This window comes from Manis pentadactyla, chromosome 10 (genome assembly GCF_030020395.1).
Source record: "Manis pentadactyla isolate mManPen7 chromosome 10, mManPen7.hap1, whole genome shotgun sequence".
Taxonomy (NCBI): domain Eukaryota; kingdom Metazoa; phylum Chordata; class Mammalia; order Pholidota; family Manidae; genus Manis; species Manis pentadactyla.
The window spans coordinates 8,090,478-8,111,396 of record NC_080028.1 but is presented as its reverse complement, the minus strand read 5'-3'; the positions used below and the strand labels follow the sequence as shown (position 1 = coordinate 8,111,396).

The 20,919-nt window shown below is 42.4% G+C and overlaps 1 protein-coding gene and 1 long non-coding RNA gene across 3 annotated transcripts; one reads left to right on the top strand and one right to left on the bottom strand.

Annotated features, from left to right (window-relative positions):
* Positions 1-255: 255 nt before the first annotated feature.
* On the bottom strand, positions 256-3,028 carry LOC118935288 (uncharacterized). Its single transcript, XR_005033758.2, has 3 exons — positions 2,872-3,028; positions 2,619-2,763; positions 256-1,690 (listed from the first exon to the last, which is right to left on the bottom strand). It is a non-coding gene; the product is annotated as an uncharacterized LOC118935288 (long non-coding RNA).
* A 28-nt stretch (positions 3,029-3,056) lies between these two features.
* ADSL (adenylosuccinate lyase) lies at positions 3,057-17,115 on the top strand. 2 transcript variants are annotated; one of them, XM_036931452.2, is made up of 13 exons: positions 3,057-3,277; positions 5,853-6,056; positions 7,795-7,839; positions 8,342-8,421; positions 10,964-11,135; positions 11,347-11,393; positions 11,979-12,069; positions 12,500-12,569; positions 12,691-12,838; positions 14,174-14,264; positions 14,866-14,955; positions 15,500-15,676; positions 16,998-17,115. In XM_036931452.2, the coding sequence occupies exons 1-13, from the start codon at positions 3,107-3,109 to the stop codon at positions 17,082-17,084; spliced, it is 1,473 nt and encodes a 490-aa protein (XP_036787347.1). In that variant the 5' UTR covers positions 3,057-3,106; the 3' UTR covers positions 17,085-17,115. The 2 variants fall into 2 exon arrangements, with proteins under 2 accessions (XP_036787347.1, XP_036787349.1); XM_036931454.2 differs by having other exon boundaries at positions 3,077-3,222.
* Positions 17,116-20,919: the final 3,804 nt, after the last annotated feature.

The window sequence follows — 20,919 nt, the reverse complement described above, 5'->3', positions numbered from 1 at the left end:
ATTCGTCCACTAAGCAAACACTGCTAGAGCACCAACACTATGCTAGATCCCGTGCTAAGTGCCAGGGACACAGGTGACCAAGATAGACATGCTCTCTGCCCACACTGAGGTTGCCATCAACGGAAAGGCAAACAACACTTAATTCTGGTGAGTTATGAGAAGCCTGTAAGAAGCCAGATCCCTCATCATTCATGAAATCACAGAGTTTGGGAGGGAGAACACTACAGGGTGGTCCATGTGTTTTTTTTTTTATTAAGGTATGATTGATATACACTCTTATGAAGGTTTCCCATGAAAAAACAATGTAGTTACTAGTTACCCATATTATCAAGTCCCCACCATACCCCAATGCAGTCACTGTCCATCAGTGTAGTAAGATGCCACAGATGCACTATGTGCCTTCTCTGTGCTACACTGTTCTCCCCATGATCCCCCACACCATGTGTACTAAACATAATACCCTTCAATCCCCTTCTCCCTCCCTCCCCACACGCCCTCCCACACCCCTCCCCTTTGGTAGCCACTAGTTCATTCTTGTAGTCTCTGAGTCTGCTGCTATTTTGTTCCTTCAGTTTTGCTTCATTGTTATACTCCACAAATGAGGGAAATCATTTGGCATTTGTCTTTCTCCGCCTGGCTTATTTCACTGAGCATAATGTCCTCCAGCTCCATCCATGTTGCAAATGGTAGGATTTATTTCTTTCTTATGGCTGAATAGTATTCCATTGTGTACATGTACCACATCTTCTTTATCCATTCATCTACCGATGGACACTTAGTTTGCTTCCATGTCTTGGCTATTGTAAAAAGTGCTGCGATAAACATAGAGGTGCGTATGTCTTTTTGAATCTGAGAAGTTGTATTCTTTGGGTAAATTCCAAGGAGTGGGATTTCCAGGTCAAAGGGTATTTCTATTTTTAGTTTTTTGAGGAATCTCCATATTGCTTTCCACAATGGTTGAACTAGTTTACATTCCTACCAGCAGTGTAGGAGGGTTCCCCTTTCTCTGCATCCTCACCAGCTTTGTTGTTCTTAGTCTTTTTGATGCTGGCCATCCTTACTTGTGTGAGGTGATATCTCATTGTGGTTGTAATTTGCATTTCCCTGATGATTAGTGATGTGGAGCATCTTTTCATGTGTCTGTTGGCCATCTGAATTTCTTCTTTGGAGAACTGTCTCTTCATATCCTCTGCCCATTTGTGAATCAGGTTATTGCTTTTTGGGTGTTGAGGCACATTAAGTTCTTTATATATTTTGGATGTTAACCCCTTGTCGGATATGTCATTTACAAATATATTCTCCCATACTGTAGGATGCCTTTTTGTTCTACTGATGGTGTCCTTTGCCGTACAGAAACTTTTTAGTTTGATGTAGTCCCACGAGTGCATTTTTGCTTTTGTTCCCCTTTCTGGAGGAGATGTGTTCAGGAAGAAGTTGCTCATGCTTATATTCAGGAGATGTTTGCCTATGTTGTATTCTAAGAGTTTTATGGTTTCATGACTTACATTCAAGTCTTTAATCCATTTTGAGTTTACTTTTGTGTATGGGGTTAAACAATAATCCAGTTTCATTCTCTTACATGTAGCTGTCCAGTTTTGCCAACACCAGCCGTTGAAGAGGCTGTTTCCCCATTGTGTTTCCCTGGCTCCTTTATCATATATTAATTTGGTCCATATGTTTTTGAGTGAATCTGTGAATAAGTGAAAGCAGAAATGGAAAGGTGACAGGAAAAGAAGTTATTGTCAAAGATACGATCTTAAAGCCTTGAGATCTAATATCCCTGTTTTAATATCCCTGAAGTATTACGGTTACTGGGAAAGGGTAATTCACCCCAGCAAACAAGCTGGGGAATCAAAATGGAATTCCCCTGGGAGGTCTCTTTATAGTGAGGAACTCAAACTTAATTTCACAGCTGCAATGTTTGATACTGTTGCACAGGGCAAGGGTACATTTGGAGCTGTTAAGAACCAGGTGTCTGGAGCCTACCCACCTGCATTTAACTCCTAGCTCACTCCTTTCTACACAAGCCATCTCGGCACTTAACTTGCCCATGCCTAGTTTTGTCGTCTGCGAAATAGGGATCATAATGGCTAGCATTTATACAAGTGCACCAAGGGCTTTACTTGTATTATTTCACTTAATATCTGAACAACTCAGGATCTTCACAAGGATTAAGTGAGATCACATGTGTAAAGCACGCCGGACAGTGCCTGATACCTACCTAGTACGACCTCTACAAACGTTAGGGTTTTTATTATTATTGGCCAACCAGGGGAAAAAATGGGACCGTCAGGGAACATTTTCTGGACTTGATCTTAAGTAGGAAGTATTGAGAAAAGAGGGAGGTGTTCTAGGACCGGGGGATGCCTTCACCAAGCCACAGTGTGACCTGGCATGGTGTGTGCTGAGGATGATAAGGCATAATGGCCAGAAGTGCAGAATCTGAGGTCCAAAGGCCCCACTTACAAGTGGATGACCCTCAGCAAGTCACTCAGCTTCAATGAGTGGCAAATCCAGCACTTGCTGCAGTCTTTTTTTTTTTGTATCATTAATCTACAATTACATGAAGAACATTATGTTTACTAGACTCCCCCCTTCACCAAGTGCCCACCACATACCCCATTATGCAGTCCATTTTTACTGCAGTCTCGTGCAAGGGGCTCACTTGGAACTCAGTAAGTGCCGCTTTCCCTTGGGCATTCTCATTTCTCCTCAGAACCGTGTTCGGTGCCACACTGGCAGTAGGAGCGTTGGAGGAAGAACCTACGATAATAACTGGTAAGAGCAAACACGGAGGGTTTTCCCAGTGTCCTAGACTTCGTTCTAGTACCCAATCCTCAACAGGAATCTTAAACGCAGTTATCGCTGTACCTTTCCTCAGATGGGGAAACTGAGGCGCAGAGCAGCTAATTAACTTATGAAGCGCTAATCACATTCCTTATAAACGAAGAGAAACTTGTTATCCCTCCACAGGCAACAGCCCGCCACTTCGGGACCTCAGGTCTCCCGGCGCCCCCGGGGCGGAACCACAGCGGAAGTCCCGCCCCTGGGCTTCCGCTTCCGCCCTCTCCGTCCGGATCAGCTCTCGCGGGGTGGCGAGTTCGGAATGGCTGCTGGAGGCGATGGTGGTGGGCAGCAGGTGGCCTACGGGCACGACAGCTACCGCTCGCCGCTTGCCTCCCGCTACGCCAGCCCTGAAATGTGCTTCGTGTTTAGTGACAGGTACAAGTTCCGGACGTGGCGGCAGCTCTGGCTGTGGCTGGCGGAGGCCGAGCAGGTGAGGCGCCGCGGGCGGGGCCAGGCCGGGAGAGGCGGGCCCGCCCCAGCACGTGGCTGGCCCCGCTCCGAGCACAGCTTAGTCGCCCAGGGGCTCGCCCGGCCTTCTTTGGAGCCGCGGCTCCAGGAAGGCCAGGGCTGGAGTCCCGGAAGCCGCCACCTGTTGCCTCAAGTGTTTTTAGTCCCCGGGGGTTAGAGACGCGGAGAATCGGCGAGAAGTGAGCTGTTGGCCGGGAATTCATCTCGGCAGTTCCTGCAGAAATATGCTGCTAGCCACGGACCCTGAGCGCTCGTTACGCGCCCTTGTGCTGATTTCTTCTCTTAACACGATTTTTCCCGCTGTGCAAACTAAGTGGTGATTTTCCATATTATAGAGAAAACCAAGCCTCGATGATAAAAACAAGCGCTTTATTTGCTCCTGACCATTCATACGGGACCCGGGGTGTGAACCTGGGTGGAATGCAGAGCCCGAACGCTTAGCCACTTCGTCTTGCATAGTGCCTCCCTGTAGTTAGTGACAGGATTGTCGCTGCAAAGTCCATGTCTCCTAGGCCACCATTTCCGCTTCATGGCTGCGTTTTGCCTCTGAGGAGGGAGAATCAGGGTACGAGTTTATTAGATGAGATTTATGGCTTCTCTTAGAAGAGCTACGTATAGAGCTTTTCAGCCCAACGGTTTCAGAAATAGCTCCAGAGGGCCCTTCCCTGCGGAGTTGAAGGAAACTCAAGGTGATCCAGAGAGCTATAAAGTTTCAGAGGAAAATGTCACACCAAGCAGCTGGCTGGGTCCTCTCAAACGGCATTAGTGAGCACGGAAACATTCTTGAGTACTTGCTTGGGAGCAAGGTACAGTAGAACTTCCCCGATAGCAAACTTTTATTTTTGATTTTACCCCCTGCCAATCACTCTTCTCAAGAAAATGAAGTGACATAATAATAGACATTTTCATAGTGCTTACTATGTGCCAGGCACTGTTTTAAGACAACAAATTAACAGCTCCTTAATCCTCAAAACAACCCTTTATGGTACTCTTAAAGACATTTTACAGATGATGGGATGGAGGCCCAGAGAGATTTCATAAATGTTGGCTCAGATAACAAAATGGAGAGTAGAGGAGGGTATTAATGGTAATTGTGGTATATCTCCTACTAGCATGTACTCTTATTTTCAATTTCACTTGATACTTCATTAAGTGGATTAGAATGGTAGCATTCGAAGACTTTGCCAGGGTCACCGTAGCTAGTAAATGATTTCAAGCTCGTATTGAAATGTAAAGTCATCTGCAATAATGTGTTCTTTCCTTTGCCTAGTCAGCACATTGCCTGAAATGCATACAATTTTGATATAGTCAGCTGCGTTTGGATTATCTATTAGCATTTCAAAATTAGCATAAATTGCATAACAATTTAGTAGTTAGGGAAAAAAAACTTGAGGGAGAAGAGATTAGGAGAAGTGCAAAAAATTAGGAGTGGGGAATGAATTTTGACAGCTTGGCCATGCTGTCCCCTGCTGCTTTGCCTTGGGAGGAGCCCTGGGTTGTCACATCTACTGGTGAAAAATCACAGGCACATATGTCTGTCACATGTAGCTACTGAGCACTTGAAATGTGGCTGTTGTGACTCAGGAACTGAATTTTTGCTTTTTAATTTTAATCAGTTTAAATGTAAATAGTCATAGCTGGCTAGTAGTTACCCTCTTGGACAAGACAGGTCTAAGGGCCAAAGCCTGGGAATTTCAAGTGAAGTTTGAATACATTTTACCAATGTGTATATTCAGCACTTGGATCCCAGGTTCTCAACTGTTTGTGGTCTAACCAGATACTTTTTCCAAGCTGATTTTTCTGATGATGGAGGAATGTAAGGTGTTGATGTGTTTATTTTCTCATCAATAGCTCCTGCAGTTGCTTTCAGTTGCACTGAGTGTGCTATACATAACTTATTGGCAAAACCGCTTAGCATTCCTAATTTTGGCTTATTTGAATAAATCCATCTGGGTCAAATACAAAGCTGTGGTCTGGATTCCATATTTTGGGAACTTACATGCCAAGTACTAAGGAGTAAGCAATAGATATAACAAAGCTCTCTTCTCACAGAGTATACATTTTAGAGGGGAGGGACAGGCTAATATTTTTGTTAAATGTCATGTGATGACATTTTAAAATATCATATCTATTAAAACCATCTCTATTAAAATCTGCTTAAATAAAACCAGGGTAAAGGAAGGGATAGAGAGTCACAGAGAGGAAGGATGTTTTACACTGAAATCAGAAAAGATGTTTCTGAGGAGAGAAGTTTTGAGCCCAGAGACCAGAAAATGTGAAGAAGTGAGCCAAGCAGACAGGAAGAGGGAATGATCAGGATTACATTATTGTATGTATTGGAGTTTACTTAGAATATAATTTACCATGATTCAATGGGAACATTGTCCCCTCCTGTCCACGTACTTTCAGTTGTTCCACATTTTAATTTGATAATTGGGAGGTAGGGCATAAATGCTAATATGAGCCTTTTTTAAAAATTGATTTTAAATAATTGTGACACTTTGAGGCTATTCTATTTTATTTTGCCTGTCCTGCAGACATTAGGTTTGCCTATCACAGATGAACAAATCCAGGAGATGAGATTAAACCTGGACAACATTGACTTCAAGATGGCAGCTGAGGAAGAGAAACGGTTAAGACATGATGTGATGGCTCATGTGCACACCTTTGGCCACTGCTGTCCAAAAGCTGCCAGCATAATTCATCTTGGAGCCACTTCCTGCTTTGTTGGAGACAATACAGTAAGAGCCCATCTTATTTTGTTTCCACTTAAGACTCTGTAATGCTTTTATAAATTGTGTTTGATTTTGCCTGATTTTAGGAAGTGACTCCATAGATCTTTACTTGTTAGGAGTATCTGAACACTCAGGAATTTTCTGCTTTTGGTATCCTTCCAATCCAAAAACTATAGCTCCTAATGATCCCCATAAAATAAGACCTACAGATACTGTTTACACATTGATAGGCTGCACATAAGCCAAGGTCTTAGTATTTTAGCACTTAAGCATCTTAAGTAGTACATAATTAAAGGCATCTGTGTATAATTGGTGAGCCAAGTAATGGAACTAATGGAGGTAATTTTCCAAAGGGATTTTCTTTCCAGGGTCCTTTGTAACTCTGCTGTGACTTCTGAAAATAAAAAAGGGATTGCAGTGTAATTCTTAGTAAAAGCATCTTATAGTCAAATAGGAAAAAGAAACAGCACGGATTTTCCTAAAAGTTTACTGCCTGGCACTGTACTAAGCACTTGATATTTATTACTTCATTTATTCTTCATAACAACCATGAGAGATAATGCTAGTATATCCATTTTTAAACAGCTTTATTGAGATACAATTATATACTGTAAATACTATAAATTCACCCATTTTAAATGTACAGCTTAATGAATATTAGTAAAATTATGCAGTTCATCCTTCACCACATGCCAGCTTTGGGAGCACATCCCTTCCCCTAAGAAATTCTCTTGTGCCTGTTTGCAGTCAGTCCCTACTCCTGCTTTAAGACCCAGCCAACCACTGACCTGCCTTCTGTTTCTGTAGTTTTGCCTTTTCTAGTAATTTCATATAAATGGAATATGTAGTCTTTGGAATCTAGCTTTATTATCCCTAGCTGTACAGATGAAGACACTTAAGGAAAGGTCAAACAACTTGCCCAAGGTTACACAGGTAGGCAAGATACAAGCCCAGGTAGAAAGGCTCCCTAGCTGTGCTCTTACTCACCGTGCACCCGTGTGACCAGAACTTAGATTCCAGATACACTTCAATTCAGAAAGAAGCCACTCATTTTTAAGTTGCCCCAAATACTTTTTTAGTCTTAAGTGGTACGTAATTAAAGGCATTTGTGTATAATTGGTGAGCCAAATAATGGAAGAACAGTCCTCTCACTTAGAATATATACTTTTAAAAAGTGTCCAGTGTGTAGTTGGGCTCAGTAATTGCTGTCTCATAGAAGCATGTGTTGAAGTTGCCTGAAATAAATCTCTTTATCTCCCTCAAGAATAGTTTTATGTTTCCTAAACCTGGATGTTTTGGTTCATGTCTTTTTTTTAGCAATGGTACACATGAAAAAATAGAGTGAACTAATGGAATGTACCTATGGGAGTTTCTCAGAAACTCAAGCACTCCTCTCTGTAAAGATAGAAAGCTTGTTGACCTGTATGTCTTTGCAGTTTTCAGGATAAGGGTTTACCCCTTAACTCTTTTCTAGTCATTTTGGATACCACCTAAATTGGGCTTTATAAGTATAAAAGGCTTTGCTCCTTATAATTCCCAGTAGTGCCACTCCCTAAGTCACTGTGCTTTTAAACCAGCAGTAGTCACAAAGAACAGCTGCTGTTGGCCTCTTCTGGCTTCACACGGGCATGCTGATAGTGAGACAGGCAGCTAGCTGAGCATCCCAGCTGTGAAGGCCAGAAAGTGTCATGTGATAGTACTGTTTGAACAAAGCTGTTTAAGACCACTGCATTTTCCTTTGCAGGACCTGATTATTCTTAGAAATGCATTTGACTTGCTCTTGCCAAAGGTAAGGAGTTGGCAGAAGTTTCCTACTAGCCCTAGATTCCTTATGAGAGGAGATGGACACCTCTTAAGAGTAAATCTGAATCGGTTATTGTTGAGTCCTGTGGCTGATCCCATATCTGATCAGTAGAACTAATTGTTCTTTTGGGGTTAAAACACTGAAATTGAATGCTGTTTATAAAAGCATAGCCTTTGAAATGAAGGAAGTTAACTAGTAGCAGGTTGCTGGAATATGTGGGTCAGATTTACGATTTTGCCCTGTTTTTCTGCATGAGTGTTTAGTAATCTTAAAATTGTGCAGAAAACATTCATGACTCATTGGATAGTCAACTAATTTTCAAAAGTTGGTTGCGATCAACTCTTCAGGGTACTTTAGGATATCTAAAGGAGGAAAAGATACAGCCTTTGCCTTTCATAAAATAGAGGTCTAATTTTATAATAAATTGTCTAAAAGTTTAGTTCCTGAATTCACCCTCTTTCTTTCTGCCACCTGGTCTTTCTTACAGCTTGCCAGAGTGATCTCCCGGCTTGCTGACTTTGCTAAGGAGCAAGCTGATCTTCCCACCCTCGGTTTTACACATTTCCAGTAAGTAATGTGATTATCTCTTGGGAATTGGGCTTGTTTGTGTGCATCTGGCTTTCATTTATTTGTTCAGTTCTCCCTTCTCCATGGAAGCCTTGAGGTGAAGAATCTCAAAACTTAGCTTAAGCCAGTAACTTAGGATGCTCATGAGGAATGAACCTGATACCTGCCTTTAAAGTTATACTGGTGAGAGTTCATTTGGGAAGCATTGGGAAATACGTATCAAGAGCCTTAGAAAGAATTCAGATTTCTTGACTTAGTAATTCCATTACTGAGAATCTAGCCCAAAGAATTAGCCCAAATTATGGGGAAAGCCTTATGTACAAAAATCTTTGTTAAAATAATATTTATGATGGTAAGCATTGGAAATGATTGAAATGTCCAACAATAAGATAATAAATAAGGTATCATGTATAATACAGCCACAGGTTGGAATAATACACATCTATTAAAATGATGCTTATAAGACTAATATTGTGGAAATGTGCTTAGGTTAATATGGGATAAAGACAGCATATACATTGTACAAAGATTGGAAGAAACTGCACCATGATGTAAATGTTGATTACTCTGGTTAATGAGATAGTAGGGTAATCATATTATTCCCTACTTTCTGTATTTTTGAACTTTAAAAAATGTGTGAATATTTTCATGATTACTGAATAAAACCCTGTTTTAAAGCTATTGATGTCATTTTTGAAGGTAGGAGCAGGTTTTGCATGGTAGTGTATTAGCATCTGCCTCATGTTTTGATATGGCATTGCTTTGACAACAAGGATATCATCTCCTATAAATTAAGAAAGCCTGTTGAGTTTAATCTTCCTTAAAGTTAGGGATGCATTTATTGGTAGCAGAAGCTTGAAGAAATGGTCCATGTGAAGGAGTCAGTACTGAGGGTGTGTGGCTTGGTCATGACGAATGTTGCCTTCTGCTGGCTCCCTGCCCACCTGCCATTGCCTGTGTTACAGCCCCACATCCTCCTGCATCGGGACAGTGCCCAGGGACTGAGGCATTCCAGCATTCCCCGGGGGGACACCTTGAGTGCTGTCTGCTGCCATTTGCAGGCATTAGGAACTTGGATAATGGGGTCCACATGGAGGCAGCTCCTCAGTATGTGTCAGTCCCCACAGTCAAAAGGAAGCAGCTTCATAGAGATGTGATTCAGATACCTAAATTTTGCCTTTTTTAAGTGTACAATTCAGTTGTTTTTAGTATATTTACGGAGTTATGCAGTCATCACCAGCATAAAATTTTAGATCACTCCCCCAAAATTCCTGTCCCCATTAACAGTCACTCCCATTCCACCATCCCTTAGCCCCTGGCAACTACTAATCTGTTTTCTGTCTGTGGATTTGCCTTCTCTGGACATTTCATTTAAATAGAGTCATACAATACTCATCCTCTTGTGGCTTCCTCTACTTAGCATAAAATTTTCAGTGTTCATACTGCAGCATGTAGAGTACTTCATTTCTTGTTGTAACTGGGTAATATGCCATTATATGGATATACCACACTTTGTGGGTCTATTCATCAGTTAACAGACATTTGGGTTGCTTCTGCTTTTGGCTGTAACACATAATGCTGCTGTGAACAGATCTATTCAAAATCATACATTTCTTCGTGTGTACCAATCTGTTAGCAGGAGTGAGCAAGGAAAAGTACCATGAGATTAATTTGGGGATATATTGTAGCTTGTGGTGTGCCTGCCATAGACGTTCCTAACAGATGTCACCAGCTGTCATTGTCATTAGCTTAATAGGCAAGAAGTTCCATCTGGGATGGGTGAAGTCATCTATTTAAAACTCCAACATTATTGCAGTTTATTCATAGTAATGTTTTATGTTCAGAAACCTGCAATGGATTGGGCTAGACTTTGGACCGGTAATGAAGCAATTAGCCATTATGTGAGAGTGCTCTGGTTATGTATGTTTGGGGTGGTTTTTGACAGCATAACTGGTTCCTCATCAGATCTTGTCTCCTCACAAAGGCCTTCCTTTACTCCACTCTAGAGTAGCATTCTCCAGTGTCCTCATCCTCATTTTTTCATATTTTTCATGAAAAATCAACAATTATCTTGTTTTCTTGTTTACGCTACAATGTGAACTCCATTGAACAGGGAACTTGTCTGTTTTGTTCTTTGTTGTATTTCCAAAACTAGGAACACATTCGATACTTGGCAAATGTGACGTGAAATGTTATTTCTTGCCAAAGTCTGGGGATAAACAAAGACAATGTCCGTGCCCTTATGTTCTTTTGTTTCTTCATGATTAAGCAGGAACTATGTTAGGAGCCTTTTAGTTTTATAATCTTTGAATATTTACAGATGACATTGAATCTCCTTAACTGTTACTTGCTCAAACTTCCCAGCTCTTTTTTTATCTATACTGGTTTCTCCATCTCTTAACTTTTAATCTAAACCCTTTAATCTAACTTTAGTCTAAACCCTTCCCCAGGTTAACAGCAATTATTAGAAGAAGCAATGAAGCTTTTAGGAAGTAAGTCTTTGGTTTGAGCCTCCTTTGTATTGCTTTTGGGTTGTTTTCAGGCCTGCTCAGCTGACCACAGTTGGGAAACGTTGCTGTCTTTGGATTCAAGATCTTTGCATGGACCTCCAGAACTTGAAGCGTGTCCGAGATGACCTGCGCTTCCGAGGAGTGAAGGGCACCACTGGCACTCAAGCCAGCTTCCTGCAGCTCTTTGAAGGAGATGACCAAAAGGTATTCTGAAAGTGACCAGGGGACACAGAAACGCAGTGGTAGGAGCACCAGAGACAAATCCAACCTTTAGGATGGTAGGAGAGATTGATCTCAGGATAGTGGAATCTTTGGACTGGAAGGGGTAAGGAGGGCAGAAACCTGGGCAGGATGTGGAGATGTTCTCATAGTAAACACACCTGGGTTTCTATAAGGGATGTCTTTTCTTTCCAAGGTAGAACAGCTTGACAAGATCGTTACAGAAAAGGCAGGATTTACGAGGTAGGTAAACGGGAAAAGCATTGGCCTCTGTGATAAGTGATGAAAGGCCTGTGTTCAGTATTTTTAGATTTGACCCTAGTTTTTTGGCTTTTCTGTATTCTTCCACCCATTTCCTTCCTTCTGGCCTGGATTGTTTTCTTATAGTCCGGATTCTGTTTCTTATAATCCCTAAGAAAAGAAGAAACTATTTCTTCTGAGGTTTTTAGAGTAGCCTTACCTATGTTGCTGCTGTTTTTGCTTATTTACTGAGGGCCTCCAGAGGGTTAGTCTAAGTCTGACCATTTCCATGATAGTCACTGTGGTGAACAGGGCTCCTTCTTCCCGGCATTTCCTTCGGGTTGTGGCAGGACATGGGCACACTGGACCGTGTTTCCTTCTTGGGTCAGGACAGCTGTCTGAGTATTAGTGGAAAGGGTGGAAAACAGTTTGTCCCAGGAGCATGTTATTGGTGAGTTCCTCTGGGCTCAATGTTGCTTAGTATACCAGTGGGACCGAGCTTTCGCTTCGAGTCTGTTCTGCTTATTTGTGTGATGCAGTCAACATTCTGAAATTCTCTCACTGAAGGCTCTTTTCTGTCTATTCCAGGGCTTTCATTATCACAGGGCAGACCTATACACGAAAAGTGGACATTGAGGTCCTGTCCGTGCTGGCTGGCTTGGGGGCATCAGTGCACAAGGTGAGTGGCGGTAGCAGCTGTGCGGGCGTGGGACACCCTGGGAAGGCAGAATCAGCCTCACACTTAACTGTGCTTTCAAGAGATGTCAAACATCAGTTTTAATTATTTGGTGCTTATATTGACACTTCTTAAATCAAGGTGTGTTGAAGAACTCGTTTTGGCATTCTCATTAAAATTCAACTTGCCGTTTTCTTTCCATGATATCTTAAGCAGTGTCTCACAAAAACATTTACACGCTCCCAGAATTTGTTGTCCCAGCTCTTCAGGAGCCAACGGGAGTCTTGAGTAGGAGCTCTTGGGGAGGACGTGCCGTCTGCACCTTAACTGCAGCACACCCAGGGAGCTCATCTCCGTCATCTGTACAGTCCCTGCTTCCAGGTTCCTGTATACCCAGAGCGGGAGATCATGCCTGTACCCCTGCTTTCCCCAGATTTGCACCGACATACGACTCCTGGCAAACCTCAAGGAGATGGAGGAACCCTTTGAAAAACAGCAGATTGGTGAGTGTCATGTGAAGACCTGGGAGCTTGCAGGCGTGTCATCAGCTGACCCAGCATGCTTGGGCACTCACTCTCATCTGACGTCTTTCTGCTTTTGTTTCCTGTCCTTGTTCCTGGGCAGGCTCAAGTGCAATGCCGTACAAGAGGAACCCCATGCGCTCCGAGCGGTGCTGCAGCCTGGCCCGTCACCTGATGGCCCTCATCATGGACCCACTGCAGACGGCATCTGTGCAGTGGTTTGAACGCACACTGGATGATAGTGCCAATCGGTCAGTGGAATATGGATGTCATTTACCAAGTTGCGGGGGGACCACAGACGGGCCTGGAAGCAGAAGGAAGCTCCAAGCATCTCTGCATTCCCTCCTTGACCCCAAGGAGCCTAGAGTCTAGGAGGGAGGCAAGAACAGTGTGATGAGTGTTAGAATCAAAGGTACTCTTTGTGGGAGCAAAGAGAAGAGGGTAGTGGTAGAGGAATTCAAGAAGGCTTCACAGAGGAAGTGATACCTCTGAAGAAAAATAGGCATTTTTGAAAGACATGACAAGATTGGAAGCATGTAGAGAGGCACACAGGAGAAAGAACAATTTAGGAAGTTAACCAGTAGTAGAGTAGCAATGGGGAATGAAGTGCTTATGTGGCAAGTGATGAGGTGGGACATGATCGTGGATCATAGCCAGTTTATGAAGAACCTTGTTAGGCCCAGAAGAGGAGTTTAGATGTTGTTATGAAGGCAGGTGAGATGTCATTTATGGTGTCTTGGCACAGTGACATGTTGATTAGTTATGAGATGGATCAGAAGTAATTTGTAACTGAATAAGGCGCTAAATGTACATGGTTTTCTATTTTATGTTTATACTTATTTAAGGCAGATTTATAGTACTCTAGTTAGCTTGCATTGTACTGGGATTTCTTGAGTGGAAAAGGATTTATAGTTAAAGCTAGCACTCTGGGATTTTTGTATAATCCAGGATTTGTCTATGAAAATAAGACGTGAACTCATTCAGAAGTCAGCCATAGAATACTTTTGGGCAGATGTGACCTGATCAGATGTGCCTGCTAAGACACCCTGCAACAGCTTGGAGAAATATTTGCAAGGGAACATGGCTAGGAGGCTACATAAAAAATCCAAATCCACAATGACACAGGGACCATGTGAAAGGAGAGGCCGGATGAGGATATAAAAATGGCAGGTTGGCCGGCCTTGGTGGATGACTGGAATGAGTATTAAATCAGTGATGAGATACTGGTGCCGTTTACTGAGACAGGAGTTCCAGGGAGAAGAGCTGGTTTGAGATGGTGGGCAGGAGGCAGTGGTCAAGTGACTCAGTTCAGTTTTGGGTTTGAGGTACCTAGGGATCAACCAGGTGGAGATAATAATTACATCGTCTGGCAAGGGCAAGTGGTTTGGACAAGAAGTGATAGATCTGAGGGTCGTCAAGTTATCGGGGTAGATGAAGTCATGAGATTGAAAGAAATTGTCCAAGCAGTACATACGGTATGTCACACACATGGTGGTCAGTGGGGCATCTTCTTGGACCACACCCTACTTTTCACTGATACTGTTACTTGTTCAAAGAGATAACTGCATTGGCTGTTTGTTTCCTAGACGTATCTGTTTGGCCGAGGCATTTCTTACTGCTGATACTGTATTGAATACATTGCAGAACATTTCTGAAGGATTGGTGGTGTACCCCAAAGTAAGAGACCTCAATTAAAAAGCAGAATATTAGGGTGGGGTTGTGCTGTGGGATGGGGAATGTAACTTTTTCCTGCTTAGCAGCCCGCGTGGTAAGCCAGCTGTTTTCTGGTCCAGGAGCCCTTCCCAACCAGAGCTCATTCTTTAGGTTGTGATGTCAGCTCTAGAGAACTAAGTGTGGAATTCATACACACATTTATAGAAAATAGAGAAAGAAGTACTTTGAATTGGCTTACACTGTTTGCCAGCATGAATCAGCAGCTCCGATATGACTGGCAGGGTAGACTCTTCCCTTGGCCTGTTTTTAAGTGCCTGAGGCAGATGGGTTTATTTCCATCATATACTCAGCTCTTGAGATTTTAGGAATCTTTCCAGTGAAGCAACTTCTGAAAGTTTACTTAAGTCAGTATTCCTTTTTTAAATCAAAATAATACCCTGGATTAGTAAGAAAACTGAAAAACATGGTATAGACTAAAACAATCCATTCAAGTCGTAAGTGTGGCAGTTCATATCCTTGTGCAGTTTGCTGGGCATAGTTGATGTTTTACTGTGTGTATGACTTCGTTACATTAAGGTATCTTTTTTGGTCCTTATTCTTCGAGGTAATTGAGCGGCGCATTCGCCAAGAGCTGCCTTTTATGGCCACAGAGAACATCATCATGGCCATGGTGAAAGCTGGAGGTAACCGCCAGGTTTGTAACTGCCTCATGCTCCTGAATAAATTGGAAGTTCACCTTTAGTTCTGCTCTCCTGCCTGAAGAAGAATGGATGAAGGAAAGCACTAATGACTTACTTCAGACATGGTATTGGTGCAGAACAGTGTCCATATTCTGCCATAGAACAGGCTTATCTCTGGAAGGTGATTTCTTCACAGGCTTTTCTCTGTGGTGAATTCAGTTTATTAGAAGTGAATCACTTAGTTATTTGTAGAAAAGGTCCATTAGTAGTGAAGAAATTGGGTCTGAATTTCCACAGGAAATGAGAAGTGGTCAGGACACAAGAGCAGATGGCTTGTGAGGCTTTAGAGGACCCAAAATGAAGTGGACATCCACTTTAGGTTCATCTGAGGGTATGGTCAGAGTCAGGAGCTTAGAGGATAAGACTATGAGGGGGATAACCTCTGCTTGGTGGGGCTTTGTGCACCAGCCATAGACAAAACGAATGTGAAGTATTGATGGATTTCAGGATGTTCATGTGCCTTGTTAGTGAACCAGCAGTTCTTCACTGTCTTCCCAGGATTGCCATGAGAAAATTAGAGTGCTTTCCCAGCAGGCAGCTGCTGTGGTCAAGCAGGAAGGGGGTGACAATGACCTCATAGAACGTATCCAGGCTGATGCCTACTTCAGTCCCATCCACTTGGAGTTGAGCCGCCTGCTGGATCCTTCCTCTTTCACCGGTCGTGCATCTCAGCAGGTAAGTGTCAGAACACTTCCATGGTGCTACAATCTTCCCCGTTCCCAGATGCCCTTTTACACTGCTGGGCTGCAGAACCTGGAATACTGTCTTTAATGTTTCTACATTGGAGGTATGAGAATGGGGCTAGTTAGAAAGAATTCGAAGTAGGCTGCTGGCCAAAATGTCAAGATTTGGTTGTTTTGAGCTGCCTTAGTTATTTCCCACGTAGATTTCTCTTGAATACTCTTTTGGTCTGGAGCATGTGGTATAATGTATGGACAAAGGTTGGGTTTTGCTGTAAGGTTTATCTGGGTTCAATCCTGACATCTGGCTTTTACTGCTGACAAGACAAGATAAAAATAAAACATACATAAAGGGTTATTGGGTCGGTCAGTAGACCTAGTACAGTACTTGGGCATAGTGAGTTCAGTAAATGTGTCGTTTCTCCTTTTGCCCTTTGGAAACTACACAAGTTAATTCAAAAACATTTATCATGTGCAGACTAGGTGCTCAGTATGTGTTCAGGTACTGTGTTTAATCTGGGGGCTTAATGATGAATAGATATCCTTATCTCAAGGGAGCTCAGAACTTAGTCGTGAAGACTAAGGTCTTTGTAGTACCAAGCAGTATATTCAGGAATTGAGAGAAGCACATCTTTTGGGGATCACAAAGGAGACAACCTAGAATGGTAGAACTTGGGAAAGACTTAGAAGATAGGACATCTGAGCTGAATCTTACATACAAGCAGAAGTCAGATACAGAGCTGTCCAACATGGGACTACAATCATTTGAGTGTTGCCCAGGTAACAAATGCCCCAGAAGTAGTTACAGGATTTAAGTTGGAGACAGGAGTTTATAATGAAAATTCACATCACTCTAGTGTTTGGATTTTGAAAGACTTAAACTTGGAGGTAGAAGACCAGTTGGGAGGCTGCTGCAATGGACCAAGCGATAGATGACGAAGAGGTAGATCCCGACCAGGGGAGAGACTGGAGGGCTGTTGAGGAGGTCAGTCACTCAGCAGCTGGTTGCAGGAGGAGGAGGGACGGAGCAGTGATGACTTCCGCTTGGGTGACTGGGTGGAGCATGTCGAGCCTATAGCTGAAGCGCACAGGCTGGGCTGGCTTGTGGGGAAGTTGGCATATGTGGGCGTTGTGGGTTAACTGCTTGTGTCTAGGGAGAGATTCCCAGCAGGCAGCAGAGAAACATGGCACTCAGTTGTGGAGTAAAAGCTTAAATCAGGTTAGGTCTCATTGATATAAACTGACACTGGAAAACAGGTATTTTCAAAACTTACTTATGTTTTTTTTTGTCTTATATTTGCTTTCCTCTTTGGTAGACACGAAGATTCTTAGAAGAGGAGGTATATCCCCTGTTAAAACCATATGAAAGTGTAATGAAGGTGAAAGCAGAATTATGTCTGTAGAGTTGGCAGAGAATTAAAAAAAAAAAACATTGTTGGCTTTGTTAACTTTTATTTCCAAGTCATGAAAACCATTACTCTAACATTTATTTTACCTCAAGAATTGTTACCTTAAATGAATGCAGCACGTTTTTCTTCCCATGGTGCTTTCACATTTCTCAAGTTCTGTGCTGCAGAAATAAACTGCATTTTAGTTGGACTGTTGATTACAACAACACAAATTTTTGCATAATTAATATAGCTCAAGAGTTTGCTCTCTGCTCCTTTAAGGCATGCTTTCCAGCTAGTCTAGTCTTTTTCACATGTTCACTGGATTGTGAAGGAGTAAGCAAATTCCTGGTCCTCTTCTGAAGATGAATTTGATCTGGGTCTAGCAAATAACTTGAACTCAGTGATTCAGTATGGATAGGTACTTCTATGTCAGTTATATGTGGCTAGGATAAGTAATGAAATTCGTAGCTACCATAATTCTCAAAGCACCTGATGTGATCTTTAGGCTTACTCTGCTCAAGTTGAACCCGACCTTCATTTCCTCTTTTGATAAGGCTTGTATATCAGAGAAATGCTAATTGGATATATTGATTCCATCCGGGCATTTGACAGTCTTTAATCCTGATACACAGACTGATAGCTGATTGAACTAGCTGTAACCAAAGGAGATGGGTGTTAGGAGCTGTCATCCACCTGGAAGGAGAGCACTAATGTTATGCCACAGGCTCTGTCCTTAGCCTGACTCATTCTACATACTGTTTCAGCAGAGAGAAAACTTATTTATCAGATTTGGTTTCCTTTGATATTAATATCTTACATGAGTATGGTACAGTTGTCACCATTAATTAATCAGTATTGCTACATTTTAAAATAAAGTCTTTAGTTTTTAGCTTAGGCCCTTTTCTGTTCCAGGATCCCATATGGAAAGAAATTTCATTTACTCATTATAACATTTTTAAGTACTGGAATTCATATATGTTACTTACAAGATATATTCTTTATCAGAGATCTGATCTAATGGACACAAAATTTAGCTCATAAGTTTAGCTATTTTTGAACATAGCTAGAAGTCAAAGCAGAATCCAAACTCAAGAAGAAACTGAGTTGGGTTTTTGGTGCAGATTTCAAGATGAGCACTTCAGAGGAGATGCTGTGTAAGACTACTTGGACAAAAGGTCAAATGAGAAAGGAGTCTTTGGGTGGATGAAAACAGGAGGCCTTCTATACCTGCTCATAGGACAGGGCCCTTTGGTCTTAGAAAAGCCAACTTTGACCTGCCCTTTCAGATTCTGATGCCTTACTTGGTACTGCAAGTTATATTTATTTTGGTGTGGGGCCTTCCTGTTCTAGAATGGGCCAGAAATTGTGGTTAGGTAAAGTCTTAGCCCAGGCTGGAATGGAAGGAGGGATTTGAAGGAATCCCTGGGAAATACTGCAGACCCCTTTGTCCTTAATCCCCACAAGGGGTTTCTAGGAAGTAATAAGCTCATTTGAAAGTTGTTTTCACGTGACCACATGGAGGACAGGAGACGAGCCATGAATGCTGCCAGTCAGTTTCCAGCCACTGATGATTTAGCCTTTTAGTGCTACGGCTCTAGGGCACTGTGAAGTTAAAAACTGGGAGTGTTCAACACCTCACCCATGGCTTTAAACTCTAATAGTTTAAATGGTTTAATATGTTAGCTTTAAACCTTAAAAAGTTGTGATTTAGGGTAGTGCTGGTTGTAAGAGGACAGGCCATGTATATTTAGGATATATAATGGAGAAATCCAAACAAAGAACAGATTCTCAGGATTAATCCCATAGTTTCTTAAATAACTAAGTTGCTTGTCATTTAAATAACTTAGTTGCTTTAACTAAAAGAAAAAAAAAATATTTATACTTCACATTTACAAAGCTTCATATCTTTAGTGATATCCTTGAGGTAATAAGTATTTGTAAAATATTTTATTTTCTGATCCAGGTTTCATACTTCTAACAAGTATTTGTTTTCAGCCCACTACTGTAGACTGGGAGTGAGCAAGACAGCCTGCCCTCCTGGAGCTTGTGGCTCCAGTACAGGAAGCAGACTGCACAAAGAAGGGAGTGGCCCCTCGGGAATGGGACATACGTAATTCAGCATCTGAACACTTGTGAAGTTCATTAAGAAAAGATGCTCTTGAGGTGTAACTTCAAGAAACCCATATGACTTCCCTTGATTTTAGCCTGTTCTAAGTCAATTTGTAATGCAGATACTGCTTTTCCCACCTGCACAGTCTTTGGCTGGATTACTTCAGTACACGTGGTTCCATCCACCCTTCATGTGGTATGAATTGAGGGGCATTTTTCTTCCTTTTGTTGGCTAATGGAGGCTAAATGTGTATATATAGAATTCTTACACATCATTTACAAATAAAGTTTCATAGAATTGTTAGCCAGTCTGCTGTTCCTAAAAGGGAAGTACACCTTTTCTGTGGCCTTTAGACCTGCCCAATGCTGATCTCTGACAGATGTTCCACTGGAGCGCCAGGGGACGGCTTGCAAGCTTTATTTGGCAACAGCATTGGCAAGCCTTTCATTCCCTGTTAAATCTGTAGGAAAAGTAGGCACAAGTGAAATGCTAATGGTTTCGTGCAAAAACCTAAGGAGCCTATGCTGAAACTAATATTTCTAAGCCATTGAGTTTTGACACCCCCAGCTTAACTTACAACTATCTCAAGAAATAGTGTTTTCCCAATAAGATAAAGCTAAGAAATATATCTCCTGTAAGTTATGAGATAGGAGAGAAAAGAGATGTCACCATGCTAAAAGGCTGGAATTCATTGCTCTAAGGCAATGTGTTTTTTTGTTTTTCAAAGAATTTGAGACAGTTATGTGGTTGGGAAGAAAAATGAATTTGGCCAGTGAAACTGGGTTCGGATCTCTAACACTTATTATTTTGGCCAGATACTCTGCAAAATTTGAATGATAAAATGCCCCTGCTTTTGTACAGGAGTATGGTGAATAAGTGGAAGTGCTTTGTAAAGTGAGCATATAATAGTGAGATCATGACAGCTCCCTTACTGTGTTTTGTGGCTGTGCCTATGATTTCCAGTTCATTCACCCTGGTATTGCCACCTTGGAACACCATTAGGAATCCATACTTACGTTAACAAGCAGCTCTGTACACGTGTATCTCTACAAAGGAGGGTGGAATTTGTAGAAGAATGTTCCTGTAATATTCCCGTAGCTTTTGGTGACCTTTCTAAAACATGACAAACATGTTTTTCAGACGCACTACCTTCTTGGACTGTTCCTTTGTACTGTGCTTAGCACTTCCTCAAACAGCATCTAGCTTTCACCACAACCCTACGTTCACATTTTCATTTTATGGATGAGCTGAATGTTAGCGCCGTTGAATGACGAATGCACCAGGTCTCTCACTACACCCACTGCATTATACATGCCCAGGGAGTGAAATTCTTGGGCATGACCTCAACCAATTTGTTCCAATTTGTGTCTTCTTCCAAGACTGTGAATTGTGTAAGAGTGGATCAAGCTGGTCTAGGACTGGTTCTGTACACCATGAAGAAGACACGAACTTCATTTAGAAAGTGACTGAGAAGGGCCGCCCCTCCCCAGAGCCCGACGCCTCTAGTCCCCACCTGACCGCTGGTCCGGCTATAGAGCCCTAAACTTCTCGGGCGCGCGCAGGAGGCTAGTGGGCATGGCTAGGCTAAAAATGGGCTTTAAAACCTTGCCCTTGCCCTTGTCTCCACTCGCCGGAGGACCGGGGCTTGGCTCCGAAAGAGCGCTCGCAGGGGCTCCGGGGCTCGCCGACCCCAACGCCGCTTCCGTCCTTAGGACCCGGACGACTACAGACCCCAGC